A 22,264-nucleotide genomic window follows, 5' to 3' on the forward strand; every position below is an offset into this window, starting at 1 on the left:
GAACTGGTAATGTATGTACTCCGAATACTGCTGAGCCAGGAAAAGAAGAAATCCAGGATGAAAATACGTAGAATATAATTTTATATTAATGGCTCAACATGTCTGAGGTGATCAGAGCCTATATATACACATACAGTTTCAAAGCAAAGTGGTAGCAAGGTGCATGTAGTCATTAAATTATAGTTTCCACCATGGTATTTCTTTTAACAGTAGTTGAAGAACCAATGATATCTTGTTCAGTTCTAAAACACATCTCAAAACCTTATAACAAACTTCAGGTGAAAAATCTTGGCAATACCCTTTGGATTCATGTACTAAAGTTAATGAGGAAGCCTTAAGCAGAAGCCCATTATAATGAAATTTATTTAAATTCTTGAGCACGCTATATTCATAACTTTTTAGCATTTCCCAGTGAGGTGTTTACTGTATGTTTCTATAAATTATGCATTCATTGCATAAAACTGCATTCATTTCTCTATCAGAATACTATATAAATTCTCACAAAAACAGATGAACCAACAAAAGATTCTTGAATACATGTAACATTGGTGGGCAGATAATATCAGTAATAGCTTATCTTCATGGTAAGCAGCTCTAAATGAATCCCTCTTGAATTCATTTAATTAAGAAGCTGAAAAGAAAGAAAACATGATTAAATGCTGAAAAATGCATATAAAACATAGCATCACAATTATTTGAAAAGAATAAACACAGACTTCAAAACACTAATTTGAAAAGTCATGACATTTGTGTAATAATCTCTTAAGTTTTTATATCCAATTTAGTAATTACTAAGCAAGCATGAAAGTTATCAAATAAAACTTGTGACTGAAACTTAAATTTGCCTATTTAAAAAAATTAACAAGCAAAATGCACTTCAAACATCTGTTCTCTTTAATCAAGTTCTGCATGTGCTCTTACTACTTAAAGTGAGAACTACCTCTCCCAGGACGTTTCAGATTTATTTAGAACATTCTTCTTTTACTGTTGAAGTGGCCCCAGAGTGGGGAGGGTTTAGAGGCCTTGGCAAGGCTCTGTAGAGTTGCAGACTCTTAAATTCCTAATATTTTAATAAATGAAGAAGTTTCAGATGACATTGCTGTTTCTTTATCCCTGGAATGAAACTTTGTATTTTTTAAAAAGTAGATATATATTGTGTGCCATACCTTTCTAAGTAGTTTACCAAAGAACAGTTATCTCATAAATTGGAAATGGGAACACAGAGGGAAAGGCTTGCGCATGACTACAGACTGCGTTAACTGTACAAACACAAAGGCAATGAACTACTGAATGGAGGGGTTTTTTCACTGCCTCTAGCTTCGCATGGAAGATCTTTCACCTCCTTATAGATATGCAGTGTGCTCTAGCATACACATGTTGTAGTAATTTAATCAAGTTTTCCATTCATGGCATAATTAATTAATCACTACAAAACATAAATACAAGTGCCATAAGCTTAAAAGACTGTATCGGTATAATGATGTTCCCTGCTGCAAAAAGCTGACAAGCTCATTAGACAAGACATACAAACCAAGGCAAAACAGATGGCAACTGGCTGGGTGCTGGAGGGTGAAGTGATTATTGAAAGGGAAAAGCTAGGAAGAACAACTGCATGAAGAGGTGAATTGTAGGGTGCCGAGTGGAGAAGTAAGAGAATGCTGAGCACATGAGACTCAAAAGATAACCCAGGTCTAGGATAGATGTGTAAGGCCATGTATAGGAAAGGAACTGAGAGGAAGAGAGAGAGGAATACTGGAAGTGAAAAAGTTTGGGGGGAAGAGTGGGAAGGGCTGAAGATTACAATAATCAGGCAGGTAGCGTTGATAGGCTCAGGAGGGGTAAAAGACAATGATATAACTGTACGGAAATACAAATATGGCAGTGTCATTTTGGATAAATATGCTACTACCATAGCTATTGTTCCTTACTTTCTGTCTACAAGCGAACTGCATCTTTGGCAGCTAAAAGACATGATATAGAATATGGATAAGGTAAACACTGAAAGTTTTATGGAAGTTATAAAACAAGCTTAAGAGGCTAGATACACAAAGAAGGAAAAGCCTAAGGCGGAAAACCACAAAAAGCCAAAACACCATAAAAAATCATAAACTAGAGAGTAGCCAAAAAGAAGGGGGCACGGGGGTGGGGGTGGGCAGGGTTTCTGAAAAATCTAGAATAACAAATTGGACATCATCTGTTGCGGGAGATCTGCAAAAAGGAAAGAGAAACCATGTCCCCTCACGCAAAGCAGGGGAAAGCAGAACAGGGAAGGCTGGCCAAACTGTGCCATTCCAGACATTAACTAGCTAGAGATGGGTAGAATAGGTAGGAGTAAATGGTAAACTGTAAGACTTACAGGAAAGCCATAAAAGCAAAAAGAGGCGTTCTTAATGGTGGTAATCACAGAAGGAAGGTCCTACTCATAGAAGAGCATGCAAACTGTTGGCCACAGGAAGAAGCACACCCTTCTTAAGAGATCTGCTATGGGGCCAGACACCTGGAATTCAGATCTACTGTTCTTTAAAGGACTAGAAACCAGCACGGAACGTGGACACTTCACATACAGAGAAATGTGGAGGTCTGTGGATATTCATGAATTCAGTGTGCTGTTGGATGGTTTAGTTGAACAGAGGAGACTGAGCTGTTTTGCCTTCCATTTCAATGGGCAGCTGCTTTGCTCAAGAACACAGTGTCTAGCCACATAAAGAGAAGTAGTATAGCAAATAATATACTATTATAATATATAATAGTATAGCAAATAAATTATTAGAAAGTAGCCTATTTTGCTGAGCACTATAGACCTGAATGTGAATCTTGGTGTTTATCAGAAGTAGATTTACCAGTTCATAAACTTTAGGTGAATCAATTTAATTATGCAAGAAATCAACATGGAACACCTGAACAGTTGTTAGTAGTGCTCACGTTTATTAATAAATTTAATTTTATATGGCTGCAAATACTATTTGTTCTACTTACTAATATTTTACCAGTATATTTCCAAGAAATAACTATTCCATTTTATTCACTTGCATTTAATTTCAATTGCTCAATATTATACAGGATTTCTTTACTGAAACTAATTTAATTACAATGAGGGCAGACATTTCTTATACGGTGTATATAGTGAATGTGAGGAATTTTCAAGCTCTGGGGCATCTTGCAATTTGTCTGTTCTTGTTGCATTGACTGTTTTTCTCTAAGCAATGAATGAATACTTCATGTCTGACTTGATATTTACGTTTTTTTGATTAAAATAAGGCATCTCTTATTTATCATGCTTTCTTGCAGCTTAGTTCATTTCCTCTGCTAGTCAATACAGAATATGTATTTCCATTCCACCAATACATAGTTCAGAAGGCTGATTATTTTTTATGGTTTAACTAAAAACTCTTCACATTACTCTTTTCAATAATACGCAAATACAAGGGATATAAAGGATAATCTCATAATGAAACATTCAACTGCAGGTACCAAAAATTCTTTAAAAAGCTACTTAATGCAAGCGAGTTAATGAAAACTTATATGAAAACTTTGAATTTTCAGGTGTTCCTATCATTTAAATTCAGATTAAAACGACATCAAATGATAAAATGTAGACTTGAAAGGACAATGGGAAGTGTCAAGAATAATGAAACCATGCTAAAAGTTTCATCCAGAAAACAAAACAGAAAAGACAACACAGGGCAGTTAATAAGTTTCAGCCAAAGCTAAAAAAAAAAATAATCGATAAACGTTTTTTAACATCAGTAAACAGTGGATAAGACCTTTGTCTGTCTGTCCTCTTGAAGAAACCAGTGTTATAAATAGCTACATTCCTAACATTCCCAGTAATACAATGCTGTGCTAGTGTACTGATGTCTTCTGTTTTGTTCTTACCATCCTTCCTCATTCTCTTTCTGTGTGCTTTTTGGACTGAAACTGTCGAAGGTGAGGTTTCCAGAGAGCCCTCCAAGCTCTTTCCTGACTAGCAAAGCTAACTTAGAGTTCATGCTTTTCGCTTATAGTTAAGAATAGTCCCTATGTCATTCCCATATGTATTAGCTGACAGGTAAAATTCTGTGTTGATATAATAAAATTTCATTGCTCAATCACTGAGTATCTGATACTTAATATAGCACTTATTCACTTTAAATATTGGGGTGAAAAGGCTTCCAAAAAAGATTATCTCGGATATATCAATATTCTTGTCTTATCCAGAAAGAATTATAAAGGGGAAAATGTTCAACAGTATAAAATAAAATTATTGTATTATCTTTCAACGGTCATTGACAGCAATTAAAATGAAAGTTTTAGCAAAATGAAAAATTTCATCTAGTTCCCATAAAAAAGGTGGATTAGTACAGGCATGAAAAAGCCCTGCCATGGTAAAAATGGCTCTAGCAGAGAGATTTGTTACATGCAAGCTCATCCATCACAATTGTTTTCCACTCAGTAAGTAACCTTCATGATGACCTCCATTTTGCATCACCTCTCCAATTCCAACGCTTTATTGTATAAGCGTATTTTACCAGCATGTTTATTAAACCATTTTTTTCCCCAACCCTAGCCTTCAAGAAGAAAATTCTGTGGAAGGAAGAATCAAAAACTTAATTGGCAAATGTCTGAAGTGGATGAAAAAAATGTAAACAAAATGTTACTCTCCCTTCCTACATACATGCCCTCTAAAAAGCACATTTATAGACCTGTGCTCTTATCTAGCACTGCTCTGGACACTTTTCTGTTTGTCACAGAAATTAACAATGACAATGGCATTATCAGGGTCAAAGAAGTAACAGCATTCCCAGTACTTTTATTTATGCACAGTAGAAAACAGTCTTTCTCCAGTTTTTGACTCCTGCTTTATGTTTATCCACCTCTGTTTTGATTTATCTTCACTACATGGAGGTCACTGGAGAGAAAGAGGATGCACAGCAGGTTGTGTTACTGTTTCATTTTTTATCGATGCATGCTGCTTCATAGAGGACTTATTTGGTTGTTCAGTACCAGAGAACAGAAACAATTTAGTATATTTGACTTTTTTTTTTAAAGTAGGACAGTGAAGTTGATGCTTGAGATCATGCATATAGCATTAAAACAATTTCAGTTTTCTTTAACTATTGCTTAGGCATGCCAACATAAACATTCTTTCTTTTTTGTGACAGATCATTAGTATGCGTTGTTGTTAGTATTGTTAAAGGCAAAGCTCTACTAGCCTGAGGACAATTTATCACATAAAGACTGACAGTTTCAAGGTGAAATCTACAACCAGTGAAAGTAAAAAGACAGACATATTTCACATCTTAAGATATATCTGCACTGGGATCAATTGATGGGACACGGAACTCCTTGGAAGATTCAGACAAAAAGATTAATGTATGAATGCTGACTAACCTCAGCATATATGACCGAAGTTAAAATGAAGGATATTAAATTAAAGGGGGAAAGAGACAATAACAGAGTTTATCTACTTAGTCCTCCTTAGTGTTTTGCACATTCACTTCATTAAAATTCATAAGAACTATGCACATAACCAAAGAGGCTTCTCTTAAGAAACACTATGGCATTGTCATGAAGATGACATGGTTGAGATCACTGACGTGTCAAAGAATCAATAGTATGTTTATGTAAAATAATGCAACAGAAAATGGGGTCAGAGCTACCCAAGAGACCAATAGAAACCTGAAAGATTTAACACTGGAAAGGACCAGATAAGTAAATTACACATTTGGGAAACCAGCAAACCAAATTTGGTAATAGCAAAGCAAAAGGATCAGTTCTAGTGACGGTTTCCAGTAATTCTTCATTGAGTGAGAATTTAAGATTGAATGATTAATTTATTCCCATGAAAACATGAAGAATCTAGGACAGTCCAAGTAAGTCTGTAAGATCTTGCTTAATTCTGCAGGACCAGTAGCATTGTAAAAAAACCAAAGAAAACTGCATAACACTTATCAGCTATTAAATGTTTCTCATGTACTTATGCATCCACAGGGTTTCATTCTTTTCGGAATTTACTTGATGGGTGTTACTGATTAGTAAGTTGCGATATTGAATCTGCTTAGCTCCTTAAGACAGAATTTTGTTTACGGAGCTAATAATTCCTTCCTAGTAACAACATGATGTAGCACTATCTCATTTTAACAGGATTGTGATGAATCATTCTTTTCAGCACTATCCTGGATTTCTTTTATTTCTTTCTTCACCAGCTTTAACATACTAACAGGTGTACTTCTTTTCCACATGCATTGCATATCAAACTAAATTTCTTGAAACTAAATTTTTAATAGAATTCAGAAGTTCTCTTTCTCTTCCTCTTCCCCTCCCTCCCCGATTCCTGATGTCCTTTATTCTTAGCTTGGATACTAACAGAGGAGTACAAAATCTACATAGGTCTCCAACTTCTGCTAGATACTCCAAAGAAAAGATGTCTGATATTTCACTAAATACAGTTCAACTGTGGAGAAAAAGAATTAAAAAAATAAATCCATCCCACCCAAAATTTACAGCAGATTAGCAAGAAAAGACAGAACCCCCCTACATTATTTAATTTAAGATTCTTAAAGCTTACAATACATGATACTACAAGATATGTAGTAGACCTGAGCAATTAGGTCTGCAATAACATCAATGGTGTTGTGTAGGCATGCCAACTCACAGAGCATACTAATGTTCATAAGGTACTGTTCAACCTCAGACATCCTATGTATCATACAGCAGTCAAAAAGCCCTAGTGCAAACATTCACAAAAGCCAGGCAAGGTCTGGAAATTGGCACAGTCATATAGGCATGTTGTTAATAGGTGATAAGAACATTCCTAAGATGAAAGAACTAAAAATGAAACTAGTACATCTGTCAGGTCTTCTTTAGTAGCTGCTAAATTGCATGGCAAGGAACACAACAACAACAACTGCTTTTTCCTTTTAGTAAACTTGTTATGAGAAGATGCAAGTGAGCTCAGACCATTCTTTGGCAGTGCTTCTCAAGTGAGCTTATGAGCTGCAGATCAAGCTCATAATTCCTTCTTCTTTTAAGTTTAAGACTTAAGCACTTAATGGGAAGTAAGAATACCTCACACGCAGGAAAACTGGATCCTGTCTTTCACTCCAAGTCAGTCAAGCTAGAAAGTAGTCTCCAGGGAGAATGCTGAAAGGCTGTACAGACTATCCCAGATGGCAAACTACTAACTCCATACTGATGAAATTTTGCAATATGGTAGTATTGGGCCCTTTACAGACCTCTTTCCTTAGCAGAAATGAGTAAAAAGCAGGAGCACATCTTCTGTGCATATTGCAAGGGGAAGAGTTTCCTTGTCTTGAGTATGATGTTATTAAATGCTAAAACTAATCTGAGGTGATCTAAACTAAATGTCAATTAATCTGCATAAACAGACCAAGCTCAGTAAATAAGAAAATAGTTCTAAAGTCTTGCAGCAAAAAGTAATAGAAATATTTTATGTATTAGCTCAAATGTCAGATCTAAGTTGGCTTTGCAAGGCTGAATACTTACTAGTGGAACATAACACAGAATATAAAGCTGGCTGCTGCACTAATCACAAGACCTAGTCATAGAAATCAACATTAAGAAGTATCTGAGAAAAACTGTGGAAGTATTCCTCATATGACTCTTTAACAGTGGCTGTAAGAACAATAGAACTGTTAACATTAATAGATACAGTTCTTTTGTTCTCTACTTACTTCAAAATATAACTTTATGAATCTGTTGTACTAATGTTTCCCTTATGTATATATTAGTTGACATTTCATAATGCCTGATCTTTCAGCAAAACGTTAGTATATCTACATTGCAACATACATGTCATCCACTTACTCTTCCATACATGTTAATAGTCATGTAGACTAATGTTCTGTGAAGGATTAGTCTACTAGTTTATAGAAACCAATTTCACTGGAAATAAGGAAAATATCATCTTTTTAAATGCACTGTGGCCAACTAGTGGGGGGAAAACAGTGCTCATGCATAGTATCTCTATTGTAAAGCCTAGCATAGCATCTTAAGACTATGTCAATGGTATATATATATGTTATTTATATACACATGTCTATATATAGATCTCTACAGGGAAAAAATGTTAAAAAGGAGCAAAGACCGAAGCAATGGGAAGAACAGCATAGTTTCAAATAGGATCAAAAGTCAATGGAACAAAATTGCTAATCCTGGAGAACAGAAAAACAGGAAAAAGGACTCTTCCTCATTAAAAATATTTGACCATCCTACAAAACAAAGCTTTGGGAGAGAAAAATCAACAGGTCTCTGTTTTGTTCCACAAACTTGATGACTTGCGAAATGTCACTGTATTGCTTTTACCTCAGTAGCCTGGTCCATAGCACTGAAAATGGTACCAGGATCACAAGAAAATGCTATGGGCTGTCTGTTCCTGAGAGGCTACTAAAAAGTATATAACAGATCAGCAAGATGTGAATCAGAAGTCTAGACTACCTCTGTAGGTGGCCTCCCAGCTGAAAGCATCCACTTACAAAAGGCAAGAACTGTATTTTCTTTACTATTTTTCTACTTTTTCTGCTTGTCAGAAAAATTATAACTGTTTAATTGACAGATGTACATAAAATTAAGGAAGACTGTAACCCTTTCTTCCCTCTCTGGTGTGGCTGATAAAAGAAGAGGGTACTTTTAGCGATAAATCATAGCTTAGCACTGTACACTGGTTTGGTGTTTTTGTGCCTTATCTTATGTACATCTTAGTTATAAAGATACACAAATAAATATCTAATAAAGATTTATAAACTCAAGCACATGTTTTCTTTTGCATTTTCTATGGGGCACTGCGTATGCCACACGTCTGTGCTCAAACCCATTTAACTGGTCTGCATTAACAGTCATGTTAACAATATTAGCTTTCCAGCCCTTTTTGGTTTGCTTGAATTAATCACCATGCTTCCTGCTTCCTCCAGCTTCCATAGACTTCAGTGGTGAAAATTAAAGATTGTTTACCTGAAAGCTATTCTTAAACTTATACAAAGCTATTAAAATCTAGAAGATGAGGATTTAATGAAGAGATTACCTGTATGGGTAGCCATGGTATTTGGAGCGAAATATTGACAACAGGAAGCTGAAGAAAAAGACCACCAGACCCAGGCCTACCAGACATATTACTGGAAAGAAAATAACTTTATTAGCACATAAAAGATTTAAAACTGGAATATCTACAAAGAATATTATTTATGTCAATCATTTACGGAGAATTTTGACACAGTTAAATATAAAAATGTTACTGCCTTGACTACTGAAGCCCACTATCTTCTGGCAGGATTTCAAACACATATGGAAATAATATTTATGAAGAAAAAATAACTTGTCAATGTGAATATATTTTCAAGAAAAAAGAGCAGCGATTTGCAACTTAAATGTATGTGGATGCAAACACCCTACTGCTGATAATGGTTTTAATAACCCTGTAAATTATACATATCAAGCAATGTAATTTCAGGTATTTGGTTGTTCTTTTTGGAAAACAAATTACATTTAGAAAAATATCCCTTGACTAATGGAATTGTGTTCTCTCTAGTTAACCATCTAAGGCTCAAGTAACAGCAAAGGCAGTTTAGTAACTGATTTATCTAGTTCTTAGTGGCTAAAACATTTTACTGTTGTAAGTTCCAAGGCTGGTAGCCGAATCAATTTTTACTCTTAACTTGAAAGCAATATAAATCTTTAGATTTTGAAGATAAATAACAATGACGTAGACCTTCCAATAGCATCCAGATGCAAGCGTTTTGAGCCCTTTCAGGCAAAGAATGAATTAGCAAAGGAAATGCTTAAATTAACAAATAAAATTTGGAACACCAATTGGCACCCTGTGTAATAATAGCATAAAACCTTTTGGATCATGATAGCTTGCTCAATTGCATGTAAATAAAAAAAAAAGGGAACATGTTACAAGCTGATGTATATAATTGAGATGCAGCTCATCTACATTAGATAATGTTTTGGTTCTAGTGAGCTACTTTGATTTTAAAAGCTTCTCTTCTTATACTATTCCTACTTTAACCAAACCTTTGCTATGTAATCACAATATTCATGCTTCAAAAGTGTGCTGGCTTTGAGTGAAGGATGAGCAGCCATGAAGCCGGGGAAACTGACAATTATGCATTTTTTCATTAAGTGACCATGTGGAAAATGACATACGTCAATTGAAATATAAAATTTCTGCAGTTATTTTGAGAAAACTAGCCAATCTTATAAATACACTTCATTATAAAGAAATCATCACTCATAAATATGATTTCAAAGCACGGATGAATAAATTGCGAAGCATGAACAGTGCAAGGCAGGTACACGGAAAGCATTCACATAACGGCCACAAGCAGAAGAGAGTCTGAATTTGTACTGAAGCCCACTGTTATTTCGCTGTGTCCATGTTCGCAGACCCAGATCTCAGTCGTGATCTAAGATCATATTCCAATTAAACTCATGTTACTGTCTCTTTTGACATCGCTATTAAAGCCAGATACTGTAAAAGATATTCAGAATTAAATTATACATCTACAGTTCATTGAAGGAGACCCTCAAATCACTATAGATTAGAGATCTCTAGCCAACATTCAACCAGCTATTATGAAGAATTATAGAATGCTTTTATAGAAAATAGTTGGCCAGCCCTATCTGCAATACCGTGTATTACACAGAAGAAGCTAAAGAACTGATCTAGAAAGACAGGGGAAGCAGCATAGGAAGTCTGCTATCTTTCAAAGGTCTTCAAGGCCTTATATGAGAAAAAGAGTAAGTGGCAGGGGATATGAAATAACATATTATAAAAGGTACAAAGGCAGATGGGCGTATTTGTTTCAGCCTATGTTATACTCAGTAAAAGTTTGTTCGACGTAACAGTTAGGAAGTTTAAATCTGGATAAAATACTTTCATGTTGTGTGCTTATGCAATTCATTGCCAAAAAATCTTGCAATTATTCTGAATGACAACAACATTCAGAAAAACATAAAACTTGCACTTCAGGCTAAGAATCTTTACACATTCCAGATTAGGATATGTTCTGTACTACATCTACTGTTGGGCTTTCACCTTCCTCTGGAGACATGATACTGGCAAAGCGTACAAGTAAAAGCATCTTCACACTCCTTTGGATGTTGTCATCTTAAGCATCTTGAATGCCTAAATTAATTTTGAAAACAATGTTTTGAAACTCTTGTTCTTTACGTCGCTGACTTTCAATATAATTCAAGAGCCAAAAAGCATTTATCTCCACTACTCTACGCAATGGAGATACTGTGTCAAGCTGTACCTTGGCCGAGTATGCTTAAAACAGTTTTTTACTGTTACAAATTCGTGTGAATGCAGTTTTACCAACAGATTTTTTATACTCTACTCTTCTCCACCCCACAAAAGGTAAAAATTGGTTTAAGGTAGAGACCTTCTGAAAACATAATCTGATATTCATTTGTAATTTCTCGATGTCTTCTAATTGTCTAAACATTGTCTCAGTTGTACTTTGTCTAAACATTGTCTCAGTTGTACTAAATAACTTACTTCTCCTTTTTCCAACATCCCCTTTGGATGTAGCAGCTTCATTCAGGAGTACCATTCCCATGGTGATAGCAGCATCTGTATCGCCATTGTTAAGGAAAACAGCAGATGTGTGGATACCTCAGAAAGCCACAAAAGTACATCTACGAACTAAAGCTTTCAAGTTCATAAAATGAAAGAAAGTATTTATATATAAAACTGCATATCGCAATCTGTACTGTACCAATACACTCACCTGTGGCAAAAATGTGTAGTAAGATTTTCCTTTGTGCATTCTAGATAAAAAAGGAAAGAAGGTTCAAAAAGCTTTAAAGGACAAGTTGTCAAGTAGGACACACAAATTTTGGACAGTTAAGGAAATAGCTATTCCCCAATATCTTACAATATTCTGTATATTGGTAGTAAAGGATTTTAAAAAATTAAAACTGTAAGAACCAGAAATCATTCAGTGTTATTGCATACAACTCATTGGTTATTTGATGCAAACTGAAGCAGTTGGACTGCTTTATCTTCCTCTGCTTTTAGATAAGACATTAACTCCCTCTTTAGTGTCATATTGCTTAATAGTTTAGCAGAGAAACATCTCAGAGGCAAAGTCCTCAGTCACTTTGTGTTTTATTGTCTCATCATAACTGTTACAAATGTGAACAAGTACATAATGATAAAACAATTTAACTAATTTAGCAAGATCTTAAACCATTCACTTAATTGTTTATTTGAAACTGTGTACACAAAAAGGAATGGTTACTACTGTGCATAACATCTGTTCTGAAAAGGACGCATGCCTGAATGCCATACTGAAGCGGGAGTGCATCATGGGAGCTGTATCTCACAATTTCAGGAAATAGGAACTTCACCAGAGTGAACTGATTCATCAATAAGGTTGGATTTTTAAGCATTACTTACCCCAGGGCTAGGTAACAGGATGACTACAAACTTTAAGAATAAGTAGATGTTTCTATTTACGCACACAGATAATTCACGGGAGATACTTCAAACATGCTACATCCATAAACAGTATCTGCATCCTGTAACATTATACTTGCACTAATCCTATCAATCTTCATATTAACATTTTTCATGTTAGAAATGTTCAAAATTAGACCAAAATGCTCAGACATCTGAAATTTCAGTTATACAATTTCAATTAAGCTGAGCCTGAGCAAAAGGATTTAGAAATGTCAATGCTAACATCGTCACACTTCATCAGAGATTAACAGCCTGATTCAGATTTGAGACACACAAATTTCATATACATAGAATGAGAAAAGTCAAATGAAGAATAACAGGATTAAAAAAAGCAAACACCAATGGTGAAAGGAGGCAGATGCCAATAGGCAACATCAAGGAAATGTAAGTTTTAACACCACCTCTTCGATATAGATGTCTACCTACAGTCCTAAATTAGACAGTAATTAAAAACACATTAGTAGCCCAAATTACTTTCTCACACATGCACAAAGTATAAGGCAGAGGGTCATATGAATAAATGGTTATATTCAAGTTTTCCAGAAGCGTACTACTGGACTTTACAAAATATTTAAAAAAAAATTTGCAAAATATTGTGAAAAAAACCAACCCTGGAATCCACAAGACTATACAAATTGGGAAGGGAAGGCAACAATTACTTTCTAAAAATTTTGCCTGTTAAGATTCAGATTCATGAGCATAAAAGACTGGAAATGTCCTGTGCTACTGCTATGCTTCAAGTAGGAAAAAGAATTGGAAAGAACATCCTGAGAATCATTTGGTTCTCTGCTTTCAAAAGTTACAAAAGCATAAAAATGAATTGAGGAAGCTGCAACAAGAAGGGGTGAGAAAAAAAAAAATCCACATCTATTTCTAACCTATTAAGAAAAGCCCCTAATATAGCATTATCTAATCACTTTATTTTACCAATCCCTCACTTAGATTTATAGTCGTGTTTTTGTTTTTAGTTTAACGGAGTCATGGGAAGAAAACAGCCCCAAGATGTGAGGGTAACTCACCAGACCCTCTCAGGGAAGTGCTACTTTTTGCAAAGGTTTTGGACTGCTTTGTAAATGGAATTTATTTGCTTGATTATCTCACATAATATTGCACATAATGTGGTCCTTTGCTATTTCCCTTACCTAGTTGCTTCTGAGAAACAAACCAACCAACCAACCACACAGTAAAAAGCTGTTTGGCAGACAACCATTCTGTAACTGAGTTCCTATTTTCTTACCAGACCACGAGTTTAATTCACTTTTCTTACCATCAGGAATAACAGCCTCACAAAAAGTAACTGTTTGCTCTGCAACTGAGAATTTTAGATCTGTAACCAGCTGAACTGTGCTGTTTTTTTCCCCTCTCTTTTGGAGTCTCACATCATTACCCCTAAAGCTTCCCTCACATTGTCACTATTTTTGCTTCAGTTGTTGCTTTCTAACTTTAGTCATCATTGTTGAGCTTTCAGCCTCACTGGTTGCCTTTTAGCTTCAACAATATCAGCTTCATAACTTCACACTCTAACACTGAGCATGTCACTTGCCTCAGCTCTGTGATGTTGAAGTAAAAATTCAGTCTTACTGAGTTGTGATTTCAATGCAATAATTAGCTTTTTACCACAGAATATATAGCTTGTTACTATTTTTCGCTCCTGTTTCTAACACTGTATGTTACGTCTTTACAGTATTTTGATATTCTACAAAAGAAAGCAACAGTCCTAGCTCTGAAAACAATCTTTTACAGTATCATATTTCTCTAGCAGTGCGGAATGTAAAATTTTAGCAAGTGGTTACTTGGACAGTTTTCCATCTGCAAAAAATGAGATGGCATTAAAAGATGTACTTATTTTCTAATTCCTCTTTATGTCCCTCACTATGCATTAAGAAACTACGCTGAATAGATGAGGGGAATGTGGCACTCAGGTAAATCATGGCTAGTAAATGTTTTAAATTCAGATGCTCATGTTTTCTGATAATTGTATCCCTCTGTAGCATTTTTTTTTTCTGTGTAAATCCAGTTATATGTCTTCTCAAATTTGGAATGATTTCACTTTTACATATTAAACTTCTGCTGCTCCTTTTCCCAGCTGGTACATGTTTTTCATAGAAATTGACAACATATATTATTTAGTTAGTGTATTTCAAAAGGTTCTGAATGTTCTGATACATGAAGAGGAACAGTTTTAAAGCAGGATAAAAAAGACAGTGATCATCAAAATTTGTAAGATTATTCAGAAAATGATCAGCTGTAAGAGAGCCCTGCGAAAATCAAGATGCCTGATCAGAAGTATTAAAAAAACCCACAACATCAAACCCAAACCCAAACCAAAACAAAAAAGATTGGATCAGTAAACTCCAGAATGATAGATACCCTACAAAATGAAAGTGATTACCAGTAAATTCTGGTTACTTTTTATTAGCATACTTTAATAGAAAAGTTAATCACTGTTAATTCCAGCCAGAATGCCCAAAAGGAAGAAAACCTGACAGTTAATAAGTTTATTAATGTGATATATAATTTATATCTTTACTTCACAAGTTTAGTCCTAATCAGTACTGAGTGGGGAAAAAAAGAAGGAGAGAAAATAGTTTGACTAACACTTGGTTACTTTTGTGAAAAAAGTTTGGTGGTCTCATTCACATTCTGCTGGATTTCTGCCAAGAGTACAAAATCCGGCACTAGCATTATACACAGAAAGAAACAACTACGTTTTAGTTGCAGATCATGCAGTTGCTTAATAACACATGAGCAAGAAAAACTACAGAACAAAATATTCATCCACTCAAGTCTGTGCTCAGTTTACTGTTAACTAAAATGGGGATAGATAATCACACAAACTTTAAATGCTTCTGGTTCACTTTATCATACATCGAACAAAGACAAGCACATACATTTTTTGTGAAGGTGTAATATGATCAACAGGAAAATCTATGGTGTTTTTTCTTCTCTCTTTTTTTTTTTTTTTTTTTTCCCCCTGGGGTGATGATTAGGAAATGGGAAATTCTTTGCTGGCCCCGTACAAGGGGGGCATATTTGGCTAACTGAGAGAGGTATTTGTGTTAACTTTTTCCTACTAATACTTAAACCTCTAAAATACCTGCTATAATTTCAGAAATATTGACCACATTACAGGTTCTTTATCTGAACCATTTCCATGTGGATTTAACTTTCAACTTACATTTGAAGAATCCAAGCATAACGTGCATTCTAGTCATCCTATTTAGGACATACTCTTCAGCTGCATGCAGTTCTTGAAAACAAGGTATTAGCCGCTTTCCCCAGCTCAAGAATCTGATTTTTTTATCACAGGCTGAAGAAACTAATGAAGACAAAAAGTATGGCTCTGCAATGAAACAGGTCTCATGGTTTCTTTCAAGGCATCGTTGCTTCAGTTCAGGAAACAATGAGCAATGATTCTAATATTCCACTTATGCTCTTCAATGTGCAATCAATTCTCAATTAGACCATAACCATCCCAGTGGATGATTCAACAGGCCTTGAGGGCTGAGGAAGGAGACATGTTTAAGATACCAATCGCTGTATGTCTCATCTCAGTGAAGAAGGATGACTCCTAACTCAGAAGTTGAAAAAGTGGAGCATAGTCTGAAAATTTATTTGAATATGAATTTAATTGAAGCATGAATTGTACACAATCAAGATCTCCTTCAGTGTTTTTTAATGGCCTGAAATCTAGTTGTACTGATACTCACAATAACCCTGAACATTCAGCTTAAAACCTTCTGGCTTCAGCTACACTAAATGGCTTTTCAAGAATTTTAGGAGTTACTACATGAGTCTAGGCACTGGAGTTCCGCTCAACTCCTTGAAATATGCAACTCACAACAGTGAAGTAGCTGGAAGTTTGCATTTCAACCATTTAAATGCCAACCAAACCACACCACTTTCCTTTTTGATGCTTTTTCATAATTTTTACAAAGCAGAGAATCAATTTGATACTAATATAGAATCTTTTCTAGAAAAAAAGTTTCTTTATTATTCATTCGATTAGTTTCAGCTTCAATTTATGAGACTGTCCTTCTAATTTTATGAGACTGTCTTTCTAATCCACAGATAATCTGATGGAACTTGTCCCTCTAAGAACTGATGCTCTTAGACACCTGAGAATGGAAAGGCCATATAAAAGCTTCAGGAGAAGAGAAAGACTCTGGAATCCATTTTAATTCAACTGCAACAAAGTAGCATAGAGATATCTGACTAAGTTTGTGCTAAATCACTAATCAAACATTCAGGGGGTTCCAGCCTGATTTACATCCTAATTATTCATATTGGTGTCATCTTTTAGGATCACCTAAAACTAACTCTGGGGAGATTATTTTTACATTTATTATTTATGACATTTTTGGTTTTGTAAATTACATCTGATGGAGTATCAGGGTTAGTCCTGTCCATCTCGCAAATTCTTAAAGTGTGGTTTGCCACTGTACAAAATGAATATTTTTTCCTAACCTTACTTACATTTCATCATTTGTCTCTACAAATTTTCTTGCCTAGAGACATACAAATTACAGAAGTATACACATCTCCAGAACAGATAGATGTATAACAGTACTTTACTTTCCTTAACGTTAAGCATACCAGAGATTAAAATAATTGAATGAATTTTTCTTAATAGCTTCATTTCTTAACTTTTAAACACAGATACATTGCCTAAAACAAACTCTATTTGAGCTATTTATAAGTATTTATGATGCTATATAATTTTCTCTCACTATTCTAACACTTTATTCCAAACATCTACCTTATTTTCAAGCACTTTATTTCAAACACTAGACCCAGTATGTTGTCTCATCTGTTTGTTAGTACACACTTGATACTTCAGCATGCACATACACCATCTCTCTCACTTTCTCTAAGCACCTATAAATCTTTTTAAGAATATCACACATTCTTTTTCTATATCATAAATAATCATCCGTATGACTCTAGGCTGGCATTATACTTTTCTTCATTGTTAAAGTCCTGTGCAGTATCTTAATAGACACAGTTTATTCTTAGCTGAATGCACTTGAGGACTATTCAATTTAGTAAAAGCTATCTGTGGATCCAAAAGGTAAAACATTTAACTTTGGACTATGTTTCTGCATCTTTTAGCCACTCAGACAAATATGTTTCTTAACAATTATTAATTGATGCCTAAAGAAACCCTTAAAAATGCTGTTGTCTTCAGCCTGCGGTCAGTGAAAGCCTCTTGGTCTGTGGACTAGCAGTCAGGTATTTGCAAAAGGCAAATAAAAATGGGGCAATTGCCAGAGCAACCAACAGCTAAATTTGTTTTGCAGGTGTCTGCACTTCCATTGGAAAATTTTAGAGCCAGAAATTGAAAATGGTTGAAAATCACTGAACTACAGAGTTGGTGATTTCGTACAGAGGACACAGGCCATATTTGAAGGTAATTCACCAAATCCAGTATCATTCCATTAACTGATGAAAGAGAATTATGTTGTATGTTGCATTGACAAATGCCCAGCTGTAAATTTAAGGTCTCGGTGTATCTCTGACATCTAAGAGACTTTAGTATCTTTCTTAAAAGGTCATATTACAAATTATTTTAAGGCCAAGCAGTAGGAGAATGAGGTAATGGAAGGAAATTTCTTGATTTTTCCAGCTATCACCTCCTTATGCTTCAATACAGTTAGGAGGAGTCAGGCAGCTTCCAGAAGAGCCAGAAGAGCAAGGTTAACAGACAGTACAGGTGGATAATGCAAGTAAAGAATAGAAAACGTGCAATATGTTTTGCTGCTTTGGACGTTGATTTCCATAGTTAATTACGAAGCATGCTTAAATATGCTATAATTTTCTCCTTTTAGTTCTATCTTTTTCTACTATGGTGTTCTTCCCTTTTTTCTTAACCTTAAGATCAAGCATACAACCACCTTATCTCACTGCTTTAGTTGTCATCATCATTTGCTTTTACGTAACCTCTGGGGAACACAATTTGATTCCATTATGCACGACTGATAAAGTCTTACTACCGAGAGCTAAATGAGTATTATTCTACCGCCTTTGACTCAAAATTTCAGGTTCTTATGCTTAGTGACTTTGCACGAGCCTGACTGACACACAGAAAGACATCTCCCATTTAAATTCATTCTGTGGGTAAGTTTCCTTACGCCAAAGAAGAACTTAATACACTTCATTTAAATTCACTCTGTAGGACAGGAAATGTCTTTCATAATAGGTGTAATTTTAATGCTACAGAAAAGATTTGTCGTCTTCTTCGTAACCAATCAAATTTCTTTTTCCTTCTCAATCAACATCTCATATCCACCTACACAGCTGTCACATTACACTCTGCCTTGGGAATTCAGATTAACAAACTGAAAAGACATTTCCATTTTTACTTAGGTGCATATGTTTTATCAGCATCAAAGTTAACTAAGTTTAATAGTAATAATGAGAAGAATTATCAGGTTAATAGTAACTGTTAATTCCTATAATAATGGTTTAGATTTCTCTCCTGTACAGCAAATAATTTGCTTAATAACTGAAACTCTTTTGATAATGAAAATATTTACTGTAACTTTTAAACTTACTCTGTGTAACAAAGATTCGCTGTTACTGCAAAAGGAAAAAAAATATGACACATTACATCCAAATCAGTTTTATTTCTCCAGGGAATGACATAAAAACTTGACGAAAATTATTATTCCTTATCTTTCTCGCTGTACCTTCACACCCAGAGCCGTATTTACAGCTCAACACTGCATGCTTCAATGGCTGTTCGGTTTACAACAGTCAACATACTCTATCTGTATTCAACTATAGTTAATTACAACAATAATACCAATTGTGCAGTTTACTTCACATTGTTCCTCTTAGAAAATGACAGCTCTTAATTCCACAGTTATCTCTCTTCTGCCTCTATGTCTTCTTTGTAACTCTATCCTCGCTAACTCTAGTAACAGTACTTCAATATCCTTGTCTTTAGTTCTTGTTCCTTGTCTCTCCAAGAATGTTGAACTACTCTGCACTTTTTTTTTTATAAATACCTGATCATTTCCGCTGACTCTTATTATCTATGACCCCATTTCTGTCAGGAAAGGGTTGTAAGAATAGACATCAGCAGCCTGGAACATCATCTGCATGAGGAAGGAGTAGAATTTTTCAACTTGGAAAGAAGAAAAGAAAGAGAAATCTATATGGTGAATTCTATAAAGCCTCACACATAAGGAAAATGGCAAAAAAAAAGGACTATTTCCCATGACTTTCTTTAATAAAGTCACACAATACAGTTATTGTGCAAATTTTAGGCTAAAAAACCACCCTAAAGGAGTAACTTCTGCATACTACATGAAGTTAACACTGAAAATTCATTGCTATAGAATGTTGTGCCATAATTACTTCAAAAAAGGATTAAAAAGAAATAATAAAGTATTCATTGGTGGGTAGGAGCTACAATATTGTGTATGCTAGATCTGGTTCAAAAATCCCTAAATGATTGATTATGGTTGGATGTTTGGTTTTTCACAATCCTTCTCTATCTCCTTAACAGTCATCGCTGCACTTATACACATGGATGTAAACTGTGATGATAACTTGAGTAGATGCTAAACTTGCTTGTTAAATCATAATGTGTTTAGATATACGCTCTTTTTATGTGGTAGAATTAGATATCTAGCCAACAAAAGATTGTCTTACCAGGATTACTCATGTGAACAAAGTTATTCATCTCTGTAAATTATGCAGTCCTAGGGTCCTCAGAGATATTCAAACTCTTCGGAAGCAAAAACCTTGCATTACAGGCTGCACAATGTCTAGCATGTTGATAGCTCCGCATAACTTACTGCTTTCATATCCATTTAACAAGAAAAGGTTTCTGTTTAGATAAAATCTATTCCTTGCTCCTATTTTAAATAATGTTTGTTTGTGCAGTCTGCCATATTTATTCTACAGCAGTTATAAGTCCATTTCTGTGATGACTTTTTGATAACTTTTCTACTTCACAAGAACATCCCAATATTGATATAATTCTACATAACCCCCCAAATTATTATGTGTATAAATTACACCCAGTTGCTTGAAGCTGTGATCATCAGGCTGATGTAGGGATAAATACCATTATATATTACATAAAACTTCTTTCTCATTTGCAAATGATAACAAGGTTGTGTTGCTCCTGGGAAGGAAATCAAAGTTGGTCAATTTCAAAGAAAACTGCAAGCAGATATTTAAAAGACCATTTTTAAGATATTTTTATGGATGATTAAATGTAACCTCAAATTAAATTTATACCTAACTGTTATTCAGTATTACTTTTTCACTGGAAATAAATATTAAAGCATTCTCTCTGTGCCAAAAAAAATTTTTTTCCCTGCCAATCTGTGGCTAGGAGAGAGCTGTAAAGTAGCATTAATAGGCAATAAAAAAGCTAAAACATAATGGATCTCATTATTCCATCCCACAGAATGTTCATTTTTGAATGGAAACATCACTGAAGACTCCACTAATTCTACAAGGCTGGTAAAAAATCCAAAGGGAAGCCAAAATCTTATGACAGGCAAGATTGTTACACACACCAGCATGAGCCATGAATTGCAGCTTGGGAGGTTCAGACTGGATGCTAGGAACAACTTAACTTCTGTAACTGCCCAGAGAGATTATGCAATCCCCATCCTTGGAGTTTTTAAATACTTGCACTAGACAAAGACATGGAAGACCAGATCCAGTGTAGGTGATAATCCTGCTTTAAGAGGAAGATTGGAGTATGTGATCTTCAGAGGTCCCTTTCAACCAACATTTATATGATTTCCATGATTATTTCTTGAAGTTAACTCTCCAAGACAAAAGAAAGGGGAGCCAAATAACAACAAAACCGAATAGCAGTCATGTTGTCAGCATAACACAAACCCCTCAAAGTTTTGGAGTAGTAATAGCCTGAAAGTCACAGAAGTATATAATATAAAAGCACCATCATATCCAACAATGTTCTTTCACTGTTCTTTGCTAGGTGCTCACCCACAAGGACTTTTACTAGCTCAGGAACAGTTTTGGATGTCAGCTCTATGTCTTTGCTCCATACCCGAGGTAACAGGCTGTTCCTGAGTGCCACCTGAGTGACTGAGCAGGCCTCAGTGTGTGTGCAGAAAAGCTTATCAACTCTGGATCAGCTTGAGCATAGGCAACCAGGTACTTTGTACTGCATTCCTACTAACAGGAAAATTGCATTGGGATGCCATGCCAACTCTGTGGATTTGGATAAACTACAGTTTAGATAGATGAGATCTCTGTCTTAGTAGGGTGGAGCTAAACTGTTCTGGACTAAAATGCTCCTCAAACAAGTATAAAGGCACTGATGCCATGCTGTGCTGGAGTTTGACTGGAGTTGCCTCTGTGCTCAGCCAGCTGGGTGTCTCCACACGCTCCGGACCACACAACCGTTTCACCTCAAACAATGCAGTCTAGAACTAGCTTGGGCAAGTGAGTCTGAAAGATCTAGAAATCCTCATTTCATAGGGTAAAAAGAATATCAGAGTTATGAGGGCTACTACTTACATAAAGGACTGTTACTCAGTGTGTTGGGTTTACGTGGCCAGGTTTTGGTAGTGGGGGGGGCTACAGGGGTGGCTTCTGTGAGAAGGTGCTAGAAGCTTCCCCCATGTCCGATAAAGCCAATGCCAGCTGGCTCCAAGACAGACCCGCTGCTGGCCAAGGCCGAGCCCATCAGCGATGGTGGTAGCGCCTCTGGGATAACAGAGTTAAGAAGGGGAAAAAAAAACCTGTGCAACAGCAGCCAGGAGAGAGGAGTGAGAATATGTGAGAGAAACAACTCTGCAGACA

At 35.4% G+C, this 22,264-nt stretch overlaps 1 protein-coding gene across 1 annotated transcript in view; it reads right to left on the reverse strand.

Annotated features, from left to right (window-relative positions):
• Window positions 1-345: 345 nt before the first annotated feature.
• The window catches only part of TUSC3 (tumor suppressor candidate 3), a 92,922-nt gene continuing 71,003 nt past the window's right edge, over window positions 346-22,264 (reverse strand). Inside the window, exons 7-9 of the mRNA XM_009335199.1 lie at window positions 11,501-11,575; window positions 9,020-9,110; window positions 346-631 (exon numbers count right to left, since the gene is read on the reverse strand). Of these exons, the coding sequence (XP_009333474.1) occupies window positions 616-631; window positions 9,020-9,110; window positions 11,501-11,575 (182 nt within the window). The 3' untranslated portion in view covers window positions 346-615. The remainder of the gene's footprint in view (window positions 632-9,019; window positions 9,111-11,500; window positions 11,576-22,264) is intronic.

Source organism: Pygoscelis adeliae, unplaced genomic scaffold (assembly GCF_000699105.1).
Source record: "Pygoscelis adeliae isolate BGI_AS28 unplaced genomic scaffold, ASM69910v1 Scaffold21, whole genome shotgun sequence".
NCBI classification, from domain to species: domain Eukaryota; kingdom Metazoa; phylum Chordata; class Aves; order Sphenisciformes; family Spheniscidae; genus Pygoscelis; species Pygoscelis adeliae.